The following is an 11607-nucleotide window of genomic DNA, read 5'->3' as shown; positions in this document are numbered from 1 at the left end:
AGCTCGGTTTCGATCGGACTTGGACTCCACCGCAGTAGGTCCAGCTGAGTCACAGGAGGATTACTTGTTACATCAGCTCTGGGTTGAGTTTCCAGGAAGTTGCCTCTGGGGATGTGGACAAGGCCATTCGAGCTGTAAGTGCCTCCACTTGTATTTTGGACCCGTGTCCCTCCTGGCTGGTGGCTAACAGCAGGGAGGTGACACATGGCTGGATCCAGGCGGTTGTCACCGCCTCCCTTCGGGAGGGGCACTTCCCCGCCGTACTTAAAACGGCGGTGGTGAGACCCCTCCTGAAGAAACCATCGTTAGATCCAGCCATCTTAAACAACTTTCGTCCTGTCTCCAACCTTCCCTTTATCGGGAAGGTTGTTGAGAAGGTGGTGGCCTTTCAGCTTCAACGGGGCCTTGGAGGAAGCTAGCTATCTTGACCCCTTCCAGTCCGGCTTCAGACCTGGTTACAGCACAGAAACCGCTTTGGTCGCATTGACCGATGATCTCTGGAGGGCCAGAGATGGAGGCTATGCGTCCATCCTGGTTCTCCTTGACCTCTCAGCGGCTTTCGATACCATCGACCATGGTATCCTTCTGCGACGACTGCGGGAGGTGGGAGTGGGAGGCACTGTTCTGCGGTGGTTCTCCTCCTACCTCTCGGACAGGTCGCAGTCGGTGTTGGTCGGGGGGCAGAGATCGTCCCTGAGGCCCCTAACATGTGGGGTACCTCAGGGTTCGGTCCTATCCCCCCTACTATTTAACATATACATGAAACCGCTGGGCGAGATCATTCGGAGGCACGGGATAAAATACCATCAATATGCGGACGATACGCAATTGTATCTGTCCGCCCCGTGCCAACTCAATGAAGCGGTGGACGTGATGAACCAGGGTTTGGAGGCCGTTAGGAACTGGATGAGTGCTAACAAACTGGTACTCAACCCGGATAAGACCGAGTGGCTGTTGTGTTTCCCCCCCAATAATTTGGCTAATATACCAACGCTTAGGCTGGGGGGTCAAATTTTATACCCCTCAGATAGGGTCCGCAACTTAGGAGTCCTCCTGGACCCACAGCTGACTTTCGATCACCAGCTGTCAGCTGTGACCAGGGGGGCATTTGCCCAGGTTCGCCTGGTCCGCCAGTTGCGGCCCTACCTAGACCGGGGGCTCTCACAACAGTCACTCGAGCCCTTGTGATCTCTAGACTGGAATACTGCAATGGGCTCTACATGGGGTTGCCCCTGAAGTGCATCCGGCGACTGCAGCTAGTCCAAAATGCAGCCGCGCGAGTGATAGTGGGCGCACCGCGGTTCGCCCACGTTACACCTGTCCTCCGCGAGCTGCATTGGCTGCCTGTTGGTCTCCGGGTGCGCTTCAGGATACTGATGACCATCTTTAAAGCACTCCATGGTAGCGGGTCTGGGTACTTGAGAGACCGCCTTCTGCCGATTACCTCCCTAAATCGACCAATTAGATCGCACAGACTGGGCCTCCTCCGAATTCCATCTGCCAGTCAATGTCGACTGGCGACCACACGGAGGAGAGCCTTTTCTGTTGCCGCCCCGACCCTGTGGAACGAGCTCCCCATGGAGATCCGTACCCTCACCACTATCCAGACCTTCCGCGCAGCCCTCAAGATCTGGCTCTCCCAGCAGGCCTGGGGATAGGTTTCCAATTACCCGCCCGAGTGTTTGATCGCTGAATGAAAGTTGTGTTTTATTATTTTTTCTTTGTGCACATATTGTTTTGTTTTTGACCTTGCACCCCCCTCCCCTGTGGTTGTAAGCCGCCCTGAGTCCCCTCAGGGAAAAGGGCGGCATATAAATCCCAATAAAACCTTAAAACCTTAAACCTTAATTTTAAGTTTACCACTCACAGCGTGCTGTTTTCGTCGCGCTGTGATGACGTCACGTACGCGCTTTCGTCAAGCGCGCTTTAGTCTACCGCGGTTTTGTGGTGGAACCCCATCAAACAGAGAAAGTCATAGAAAATGAAGGCGTTGAGTTGCTCTGGGACTTCAGAATCCAGGCAGACGGGCACCTGCCACGTAAAACACCCCGGACCTCACAGTTGTCGATCCGAAAGGCAAAAAAAAACATCTGGGCAGTGGATGTGGCAGTGCCTGGAGACAGGAGAGAAGAGAAAAAATACTGGGAGAAGTTAACAAAATACAAAGATCTACAGATAGAAATGGAGGGACGCAGTGGCTAAGACGCTGAGCTTCTCGATCAGAAAGGTCGGCATTTCGGCGGTTCGAATCCCCAGCGCCGCGTAACGGAGTGAGCTCCCGTTGTCCCAGCTTCTGCCAACCTAGCAGTTCGAAAGCACGTTAAAAAATGCAAGTAGAAAAATAGGAGCCACCTTTGGTAGGAAGGGAACAGCGTTCCGTGCGCCTTCGGGGGCGTTGAGTCATGCCGGCCACATGGCCACGGAGACGTCTTCGGACAGCGCTGGCTCTTCGGCTTCGAAACGGAGATGATCACCAACGCCCCCTAGAGTCGGGAACGACTAGCACAGGTGTGCGAGGGGAACCTTTACCTCTACAAATAGAACGACTGTGGCAAAGGCAAGCGAGGGTAGTGCCAATAGGGCGCCTTGCGTGCAATCTCAAAACATCTGGAGCACCACTTGAACACTGTAGGCATTGACAAATTTGCCATCCGTCAGTTGCAGAAGGCGGCATTACTCGGAACCGCTTCCATCCTGCGACGAGATCTGTAACCCTATCAGACTCTCCCAGGTCCTTGGCAAGGACTCGATGGGTAGACCAAAAACGCCAGATCCAGCCTGAACCTCTGGCTGACTCTTTGCCAGTCGCCGATGTTCGTGATCCATTTTTAAACCTTCAGTTGACTGAGTTTCACCTTTAATGAATAAAAGAGATAATAATAATAATAATAATACCAATAATAGCAGCACTAATAAAAGGGGTCAGTAAGAAAGATAATAAGGAAACGTAATAATACTACAGCCATACTATGTGGGTAGTAAGTATTACGGTTTGGATTGATGAATCATTATTGCATTAGGGTTCAAGGAAAAGTGGAGTTGTGGGGTGAGAAGGGAGGGGAGAGGCTGCCCATTACAGTTGCAAGTCCTTGTCGTCGTCGTCGTCATCATCATCATCATCTTTTAAAGACCCCAGAATCCCTTGCGGGGTGGAGTCTGGTCAACTGAATGGAACGGAGCATTTACTGGCCGGATGCTCTCCCTGTTGCAAGAACGGAGTTCTATTCAGCAGATAAATTCTCATTGTGCCCAGAGAGAGAAATATCTGCCTCTACCCAGGATTGAACTCACAGCCTCCTGGGTTGTGAGGCGAGAGCCCCCACCTCTAGGCCAACCCACCAATCTATTGCAGTTGCAAGTCATGACGGTCGTAAAAGGGGACACGCAAAGGACCAAACTGACTTTATGATCATTTCGGTTCTTGGTTTCGGTTGTGCTCATTGACCACGTCATTAAATAACCACTCGGATATTTTTGCTAAAAATCAGAAGTAAAGGCCATTTTCCAGCACAAAGATCATAAAAGCCCAGTCAAACGATGGCAGGTTGCATCAGTCGGCTATGAATTCAAACCGGCTGCCGAGGGGGCCAACCCAGAAGTGGGTTGCTACCGGTTCGTATCGGTTAGGGCGAACGGGTAGTGAAATGCTGGCCTGGGTGGCAGCAGAACCGGCAGCAATCCAGGCTGGCCACGCCCCTGAGCCAGTTTCCCGGTCGCCGGAGCAGGGCTGGGTTCCAGCTCCTGTTGTTGCCGGTTCTTCCAGGGATGCGGAGTAGTGAAAAAATGGCTTTTCTATGCAGAAGCAAAAAAAGAAGAGGGTGGCGCTGCCGATAGGAGCTGTTTGAGGGCGTGGCCGGCCAGGTTACGATCTACTCGGCCGAACCGGTAGGAACCCACCTCTGTGCTGTGCTTGTTTTGGGGGGATTTTTTAAATGTTCTGCACATGCGCAGACCTATTTAGAGGCAACTGTGCTTGCGCGTGGTGTGCGCAAAGCAGGCATAGCGCACAGGCGCCGGACCGGCAGTAACACTGACAGTAACCCACCCCTGGCCCAACCTCTGGCCATGTGGCCACAAGGAAGAGTGACGGCTGGGCTTTTGGGACCAAGTTTTAAGGATCCCCGGGGAGTTCGGTCAGGACTTGGACTGGTGACCGTCCTTAGTTGACGACCACCTGCAGGGCATTTCCTTCCTTGGGGTGACCGTTCGTTACCTAGGGAAGAAGCTGGGGGTTACCTGGGGGGTCTTAGGCCACGTGGATCTCTGGCCTGAATCTTGGGAGGTCCTTGAGGGGGGTATTTTGGGTGGTTGGACCTACCTGTAACCCAATTTATGTGGGGGCCTTGGTGCTCTCTCGAAAGGGGTGGCTTTTTTGCAGGCGTTTCATGAGCCCACTAGGGAACATCATCAAGGCGACGATAGAAGGGAGAAGGGTTTTGCAGAGTGGAGGAGGAGGAGGGCTGCGAGGTCCTTGGCGCTCTCTGAGCTGGGTGGTTTTCGTGCAGACGTTTCATGACCCAACTAGGCAACGTCATCAGGGCTAGAAGGGAGGAGGGGTTTTCTCTCTGTTTATGTGTCATAGCTTGTCCTGTCAGGGTTGATGTGGGTGTTGTTGTTTTCCTCTTGGTTGATTAGGCTGTTGGGGCCAGTTGTAGAGAACCAGACAGCAAATTGCACTCCCTTCTAGCCCTGATGATGTTACCTAGCTGGGTCATGAAACGTCTGCAAGAAAACTACCCCATTCAAGAGAACACCAAGGACCACACAGTTCTCTCCCTCCTCCTCTTCTTCCTCTTCTTCTTCCTCCTCCTTTTTCTCCTATTCCTCTTTTTCTTCTCTTTCCTCCTCCTTTTTTTTCTCCTCTTCCTCCTTCTCCTTCCCCTTTTCTCCTCCCCCTCCTCCCTTCTAGGCCTGATGATGTTACCTAGCTGGGTCATGAAACATCTGCAAGGAAACCACCAAGCTCAGAGAGCACCAAGGACCTCGCAGTTCTCCTCCTCTTTGTCTTTTTCTCCTTTTCTTCCTCTTCCTCCTTTTTCTCCTCCTCTTTTTCTCCTCCTCCTCCTCTTTTTCTCCTCCTCCTTTTTCTCCTCCTCTTCCTCCTTTTCTCCTCCTCCTTTTTCTCCTTTTCTTCCTCTTCCTCCTTTTTCTCCTCCTCTTTTTCTCCTCTTCCTCCTTTTCTCCTCCTTTTTCCCCTCTTCCTCTCTTTCTCCTCCTTTTTCTCCTCCTCTTTTTCTCCTCCTCTTTTTCTCTTTTTCTTCCTCCTTTTTCTCCTCTTCTTCCTTCTCCCTCCCTTTTCTCCTCTTCCTCTTTTTCTCCTCCTTTTTCTCCTCCTCCTCCTCTTTTTCTCCTCCTCTTTTTCTCTTTTTCTTCCTCCTTTTTCTCTTCTTCCTTCTCACTCCCTTTTTCCCCTCTTCCTCTTTTTCTCCTCCTCCGTTTCCTCCTCTTCCTCCTTTTCTCTTCTTCTTCCTTCCCTTTTTCTCCTCCCCTTCCCCTTCCTCCCTTCTTAGCCCTGATGAAGTTACCTAGCTGGGTCAGGAAACGTCTGCAAGGAAACCTCCCAGCTCCCAGAGCACCCCTTCCTCTGAGCCCTGCTCCCCGGCGTCCCCCTCCTCTCGGTAACCCCTTTTTTGTGTCTGTGCCTCTAGTCAGACCCCCCGGTGGCAGAGAAGGAAGCCCCCCAGAACCGTCTGCGGAGCCCCGAGCCCCCCAAGCGTTCCGCCAAGGGGAAGACCCCCGGCCCACTGATCAACGGGGAGGCCCAGCCTTCCAGCCAAGCCGTGAACGGCCTGGAGGAGCCCCACCCGGAGGCGGGGCCCGGGGCCCCCGGCGAGGACGCGCACGGCCTCTCCCAAACCAAAGTGGCCAAGGCCATGCGCAGCCTGGTGCACAAAGTGCTCCCTGGGGAGGAGGTTGACGCCGCCAAGGAGCCCCCCAGGGGCCCAGAGCCCGGCAAAAAGAAGGCAAAGGTGGCCCCCAGGGTCCTCTCCCCAGCCCCCCGGATGCTGTCTCCCCCTCCTCGCTCGTCTCCGTCCCTGAAGCCGCAGCCCAAGGACGAGCTCTCCGTGGGGCTGAAGAGCCTGATGTCGCGAGCGAAGACCAGGGAACACCGGCCCCACTCCAGGCAGCGGGGGAAGAAAGAGGAGGGGGCGCCCCCCGAGAAGACTCCGAAGACCCCACCCCTTCCGGAAGGGAAGCCCTCGGGGGGGCCCCAAAGCCCCCAGGAGGCCCAGCGACCTTCCGAAGGCCTGGCCGAGCCGCTCAGCCAGGAAGCCCGTCCTGCCAGCCAGGTACCAGGGTGCATGGCATGGGATTTGGACTCGTGAGCTTGGCTTTTTGGGGGGGGGGGGGCTCAGGGTGCAGTGACCCCCCCCCAGGTTCCTCCTTGGCATGTGATTCGTCTTTCCTTTAGGGCGGGGGGTGGGGAACGATGGGCCTTGGATGAAGTGTGGACTTCAACTCCCAGAATTCCTGGGCCAGCAAATGGACTTCAACTCCCAGAATTCCTGGGCCAGCAAATGGACTTCAACTCCCAGAATTCCTGAGTGAACCCATGGACTTCAACTCCCAGAATCCATTTGCCTGCCATGCTGGCTCAGGAATTCTGGGAGTTGGAGTCCATTTGCTGGCTCAGGAATTCTGGGAGTTGGAGTCAATTTCCTGGCTCAGGAATTCTGGGAGTTGAAGTCCACAAGCCATCCAAGGGCCACGTTTCCCTCCCCCCCACAGCCCTGATTTAGGAGGTGGGGGCGATAGGTGCGGTGAGACGTAGTTTCCGGGTGCATGCTGCGAATCTTGCTGTGCCAAAGTGTTGCTGGGCATGCGCCCCTCTCCTCCTCTGCCCTGGACCCCCTGCCAGCTCCACTGGCACGGGGTACTTTTTTAGCTGAAGTACAGTTAGTCCTCGACTTACGACGAAAACCTCCGCCGCCAAGCAAGACACCTGTTAAGGGAGTTTTGCCCCACTTTATGACCTTCCTTGCCGCAGTCGTTGAGTGAATCGCATCATTGTGAAAGCGTCTCGGGCTTGGCCTGGTCGGAAGGTCGCCAAAGGGGTTCACGTGACCCCGGGACGCCGCGACCCGTCGTGAATGTGAGTCAGCGGGATTTTAATCCCCTGACCGCGGGGATGCAGTGGCGGTCGTGAGTGTGAAAAAACGGCCACAGGCCCCTTTTCCCATTGTTGTTGGAACCCCGGACGGTCAGTAAGTGAACGGTCGTAAGTCGAGAACTAGCGGTAATCTTTTGTGCCGGGCCTTGAACCCTCCCAAAGCGGAGAATCTCTGCATGAAGGACAAGAATGGCTCATTTCGGGGTTTTTGCTAACAGCGCTTTGGGTGATGAAGGCTGAAGAGACCCCCCCCCATAAGTAGGGAAGGGGGCAGAGGAGACCCCTCCCCAGGTTTTGCCACTGCAATGGGGGGCAAATGAGATGCTGGGATTCCCCACCATTGCACAAAAACCGTCTTTTGCGTCGATCGAGCTCCCGTTTCTACATTAAGAGCCGAGGTGGCGCAGTGGTTAGGGTGCAGTACTGCAGGCCACTTCAGCTGACTGTTATCTGCAGTTCAGCGGTTCAAATCTCACCGGCTCAGGGTTGACTCAGCCTTCCATCCTTCCGAGGTGGGTGAAATGAGGACCCGGATTGTTGTTGGGGGCAATATGCTGACTCTGTAAACCGCTTAGAGAGGGCTGAAAGCCCTATGAAGCGGTATATAAGTCTACTGCTATTGCTATCTATCTATCATCTATCTATCTATCATCTATCTATCTATCTATCTATCTATCTATCTATCTATCATCTATCTATCATCTATCTATCTATCTATCTATCTATCTATCTATCTATCTATCTATCTATCTATCTATCTATCTAATCTTCTTATCCTATCTATCAGCCATCTGTCTTTCTCTGTCTCTCTACCTATCATCCATCATCTATCTATCTATCTATCTATCTATCTATCTATCTATCTATCTATCTATCTATCTATCTATCTATCTATCATCTATCTATCTATCTATCTATCTATCTATCTATCTATCTATCTATCTATCTAATCTTCTTATCCTATCTATCAGCCATCTGTCTTTCTCTGTCTCTCTACCTATCATCCATCATCTATCTATCTATCTATCTATCTATCTATCTATCTATCTATCTATCTATCTATCTATCTATCTATCTATCTATCTAATCTTCTTATCCTATCTATCAGCCATCTGTCTTTCTCTGTCTCTCTACCTATCATCCATCATCTATCTATCTATCTATCTATCTATCTATCTATCTATCTATCTATCTATCTATCTATCTATCTATCTATCTATCATCTATCTATCTATCATCTATCTATCTATCTATCTGGGTGAAAGGAGGACCCAGACTGTGGGGGCGATATGCTGACTCTGTAAACCGCTTAGAGAGGGCTTTCAGCCCTATGAAGCGGTATATAAGTCTAACTGCTATTGCTATTGCTATTTAACTCCGGTTGGGGCTCCTCCTTTTATTCTAAACCCTCCACTTTAAAATCTGGGATGGGTCGGCGGGTGGGAAGTTGGACACGTCTGTGAGGAGCGACCGATTTGTGCTTACAGTCCTTGAGGTACGACCACCGTTGAGCCCAAAATGATATGCTCACTCAGCGAAACATTAAGTGAGTTTGCCCCGTTTTACACACTTCCTTGCCACTTTTATTAAGGGAATCTTTGCATTGGTTAAATTAGCGAATCCGGCTCCCCCCCCCCCCGTTGCCTTGGCTGGTCAGAAGGTCGCAAAAGGGGAACGGGGGACCCCGCGGGACACTGCGACCGTCATAAGTATGAATTAGTTGCCAAACTTCTGAGTTTTGATCGTGTGAGTATAGAGATGTGGCCATGGTCGTAAGTGTGATAAACGGTCATAAGTCACTCTTTTTTTCAATGCCGTTATAACTTTGAACGGTCACTAAACGAACTGTTGTAAGTCGAGGACTACCAGTAGAAGATGGCCATTAGTTTAGTGACCGTTTAAAAAAAAACACCTCTTAAAATCAGCCGCCACTCACTTAATGCCTGCTTTGCTTAGTGACAGAGGTTCCGGTCCCAATTGAGGTCGTAAGCTGAGGACTATCTGTGCAGTCCTTGACTTGCAACCACAATTGAACCCCCCAGATTATCTGCCGGGTGACTTTTGGGCCATTTTACCGCCCTCCTGGCCACCGTTGTTAAGCGAATCACTGCAGCCGCGAAGTTAGTAAAACGGCTGTTAAGCAAATCTGGCCTCTCCCTTGACTTTACTTGCAACGTGATCGCATGACCGTCATAAGCGTGAGTCATTCGTTTCAGGGTCCCGAATTTTGATCACAGGAACCTGCGGGGATACCGCGACGCCACGGTCGTTAAGTGTGAATATCGGTCCCAAGGCCCTTTTTGGGGGGGTTGTCACCTCGAATGGTCACTAAATGAACTGTCGTAAGTCGAGGACAAAGCTGGAGATCCCGGAATATTGACACAGAACGGGGTGGGGAAGGGTGTGTGCAAAATGTCTGTACCGCCATTTTTTTGCGTTCCACGCGACGCGGGAAGAGAATGCGCACTGAGCTTTTCCACGCAAGTGTTCACAATTGATGTGCACCTGTGTGTGTGTGTGTGTGTGTGTGTGTGCTCGCACACCTGCATGTCGGCCTGTGTCACCCTGGGGGGGGGTTGTCTGTGCAGATTGTGACGCCGTCTCCTTCTTTCCGCCAACGGAGACGTCCCAGCCAGATGAGACGGAGGAGAAGCCGCCACTCTCCCCAACCGCCGGACAGGGGACTCAGCAGGTGCAAAGAATGGAGCGCAAAGGCTGTTGGGGGTCTTTGGGGCGCATCCTCCCCGCAGGGGGTGGGGATTTAAGGGGGGAGCCACGAGGTGTGACGAGTTCTGAGGTCCTGAAGACGGGACCTTCAGGAATGTGTCTGGAGGGCCAGCGAAGGCTGTGCGTGGCCCCTCCGGGCTTCCCGGAGCCTGTTGGTGATGGATGTTTGAGTCCTGTTAGGGGAAATCCACTTGAAGAGGAGTGGGCTTCCACTCCCCAGAATCCCCTAACTGCCCGTTGCTCCCTCTGGGTGGTTCTAGTTGGGTGGATTTTGCAAAGCCACCAATTTTGCGTGGGTCCCGTTGCACACCCTGGTCTGGGGTCCTTGGTTCTTTTTCTGCAAGCGTTTCATGACCCAGCTGGGTAACAACATCAACAGTGCTAGGAGAGGAGAGGTGGTGCTCAGCGTTGGTGGGATATTGGCTTGTTTCGGCTGTTCTTTAATGTTTAACCCCTGACCAAGAACCAAGATATAAAGAACAGCCCAGTCAAGGAAACACCAGGGATTTAAAAACAAAAACACCTATCCATAAGTCACAAGTATATAAACAGCAAACTCCCCTTCCTTCCAGCACTGATGATGTTACCTAGTTGGGTGATGAAATGCCTGCAAGAAAACCACCCAGCTGAGAGAGCACCAAGGACCCCACTGTCCTCGTCCTCCTCGTCCTCGTCCTCCTCCTCCTCCTCCTCCTCCTCCTCCTCCTCCTCCTCCTCCCCTTCTAGCACTGATGCTGTTACCTAGTTGGGTAATTAAATGTCTCCAAGAAAACAATCCAACTTCAGAGAGCACCAAGAACCCCGCTGTCTTCCTCCTCCTCCCCTCCTCCTCCTCCTCCTCCTCCCTCCTCCTCCTCCTCCTCCTCCTCCTCCTCCTCCTCCTCCTCCCTGTGTCTTTTTACTCACACCTTAAAAGTCTGGGGACAGGCTGGTGGGTCCCTGCAGCTGCTGCCCCTTTGGGTCTGTGTGTTCTGTGGCTTATGCCGTGCTCTCCTGGCCGAGTCCCCCAGAGGGCAGAGCCTTCCTGCCAGCTTCCCCGGACCTTCTGCTCACCTCTCTCTCTCTCTCTTCTCTCCTCTCCCCTTGCTGCCTCAGCCGGAGCCCGTGACCGCCGTGGCTGACCCTGGCCAGGTATGGTACCCCACCGCCCTGGAAGCTCCTCCACCTCCCGCCTGCCACTGGGTTGATGTGTGTGCTCGCGCCACGTGCTGGAATGTAAGGCTTCCCCCAAATCTTGAGAGTGGCCTGGCGTGGATTCTGATAAGCGGCAGGAGAAGGAGACGAGGAAGAGGCCCAGGAAGGGAGGAGGGAGAGTGGATGGGTGGGAGGGTGGAGGGAGGGATGGATGGATAGATGCTAGGATGGATGGATGAATGGAGGGAGGGAGGGAGAGATGGAGGGAGGGAGGGAGAGATGGATGGAAGGATACTAGGTGGGATGGATGCTTGGATGAATGGATGGATCCTTGGGTGGATGGGTGGATGGGTGGATACTAGAATGGATGGATGGATGGATGGATGGATGGATGGATGCTAGAATGGATGGATGGATGGAGGGATGGATGCTAGGATGGATGGATGGAGGGAGGGAGGGAGGGATGGATGGATGGATGCTTGGATGGATGCTTGGATGGATGGATGCTAGAATGGATGGGTGGATGGATGGATGGATGGATGCTAGGATGGATGGATGGATGGAGGGAGGGATGGAGGGATGGATGGATGGGTGGGTGGGTGGATGGAGGGATGGATGGATGGGTGGGTGGGTGG

At 52.9% G+C, this 11607-nt stretch overlaps 1 protein-coding gene across 1 annotated transcript in view; it reads left to right on the top strand.

Moving 5' to 3' along the window:
* Positions 1–4065: 4065 nt before the first annotated feature.
* Positions 4066–11607, top strand: part of MYO18A (myosin XVIIIA) — an 84815-nt gene continuing 77273 nt past the window's right edge. The window contains 4 exon segments of the mRNA XM_087702898.1: positions 4066–4083; positions 5649–6290; positions 9735–9803; positions 10934–11053. Of these exon segments, the coding sequence (XP_087559024.1) occupies positions 4066–4083; positions 5649–6290; positions 9735–9803; positions 10934–11053 (849 nt within the window).

Source organism: Thamnophis sirtalis, unplaced genomic scaffold, assembly GCF_051295495.1.
Source record: "Thamnophis sirtalis isolate CommonGarterSnake01/CBP01778 unplaced genomic scaffold, rThaSir2_p1.2 scaffold_17, whole genome shotgun sequence".
NCBI lineage: Eukaryota > Metazoa > Chordata > Lepidosauria > Squamata > Natricidae > Thamnophis > Thamnophis sirtalis.
This window is presented reverse-complemented; position numbering and strand designations above follow the sequence as displayed.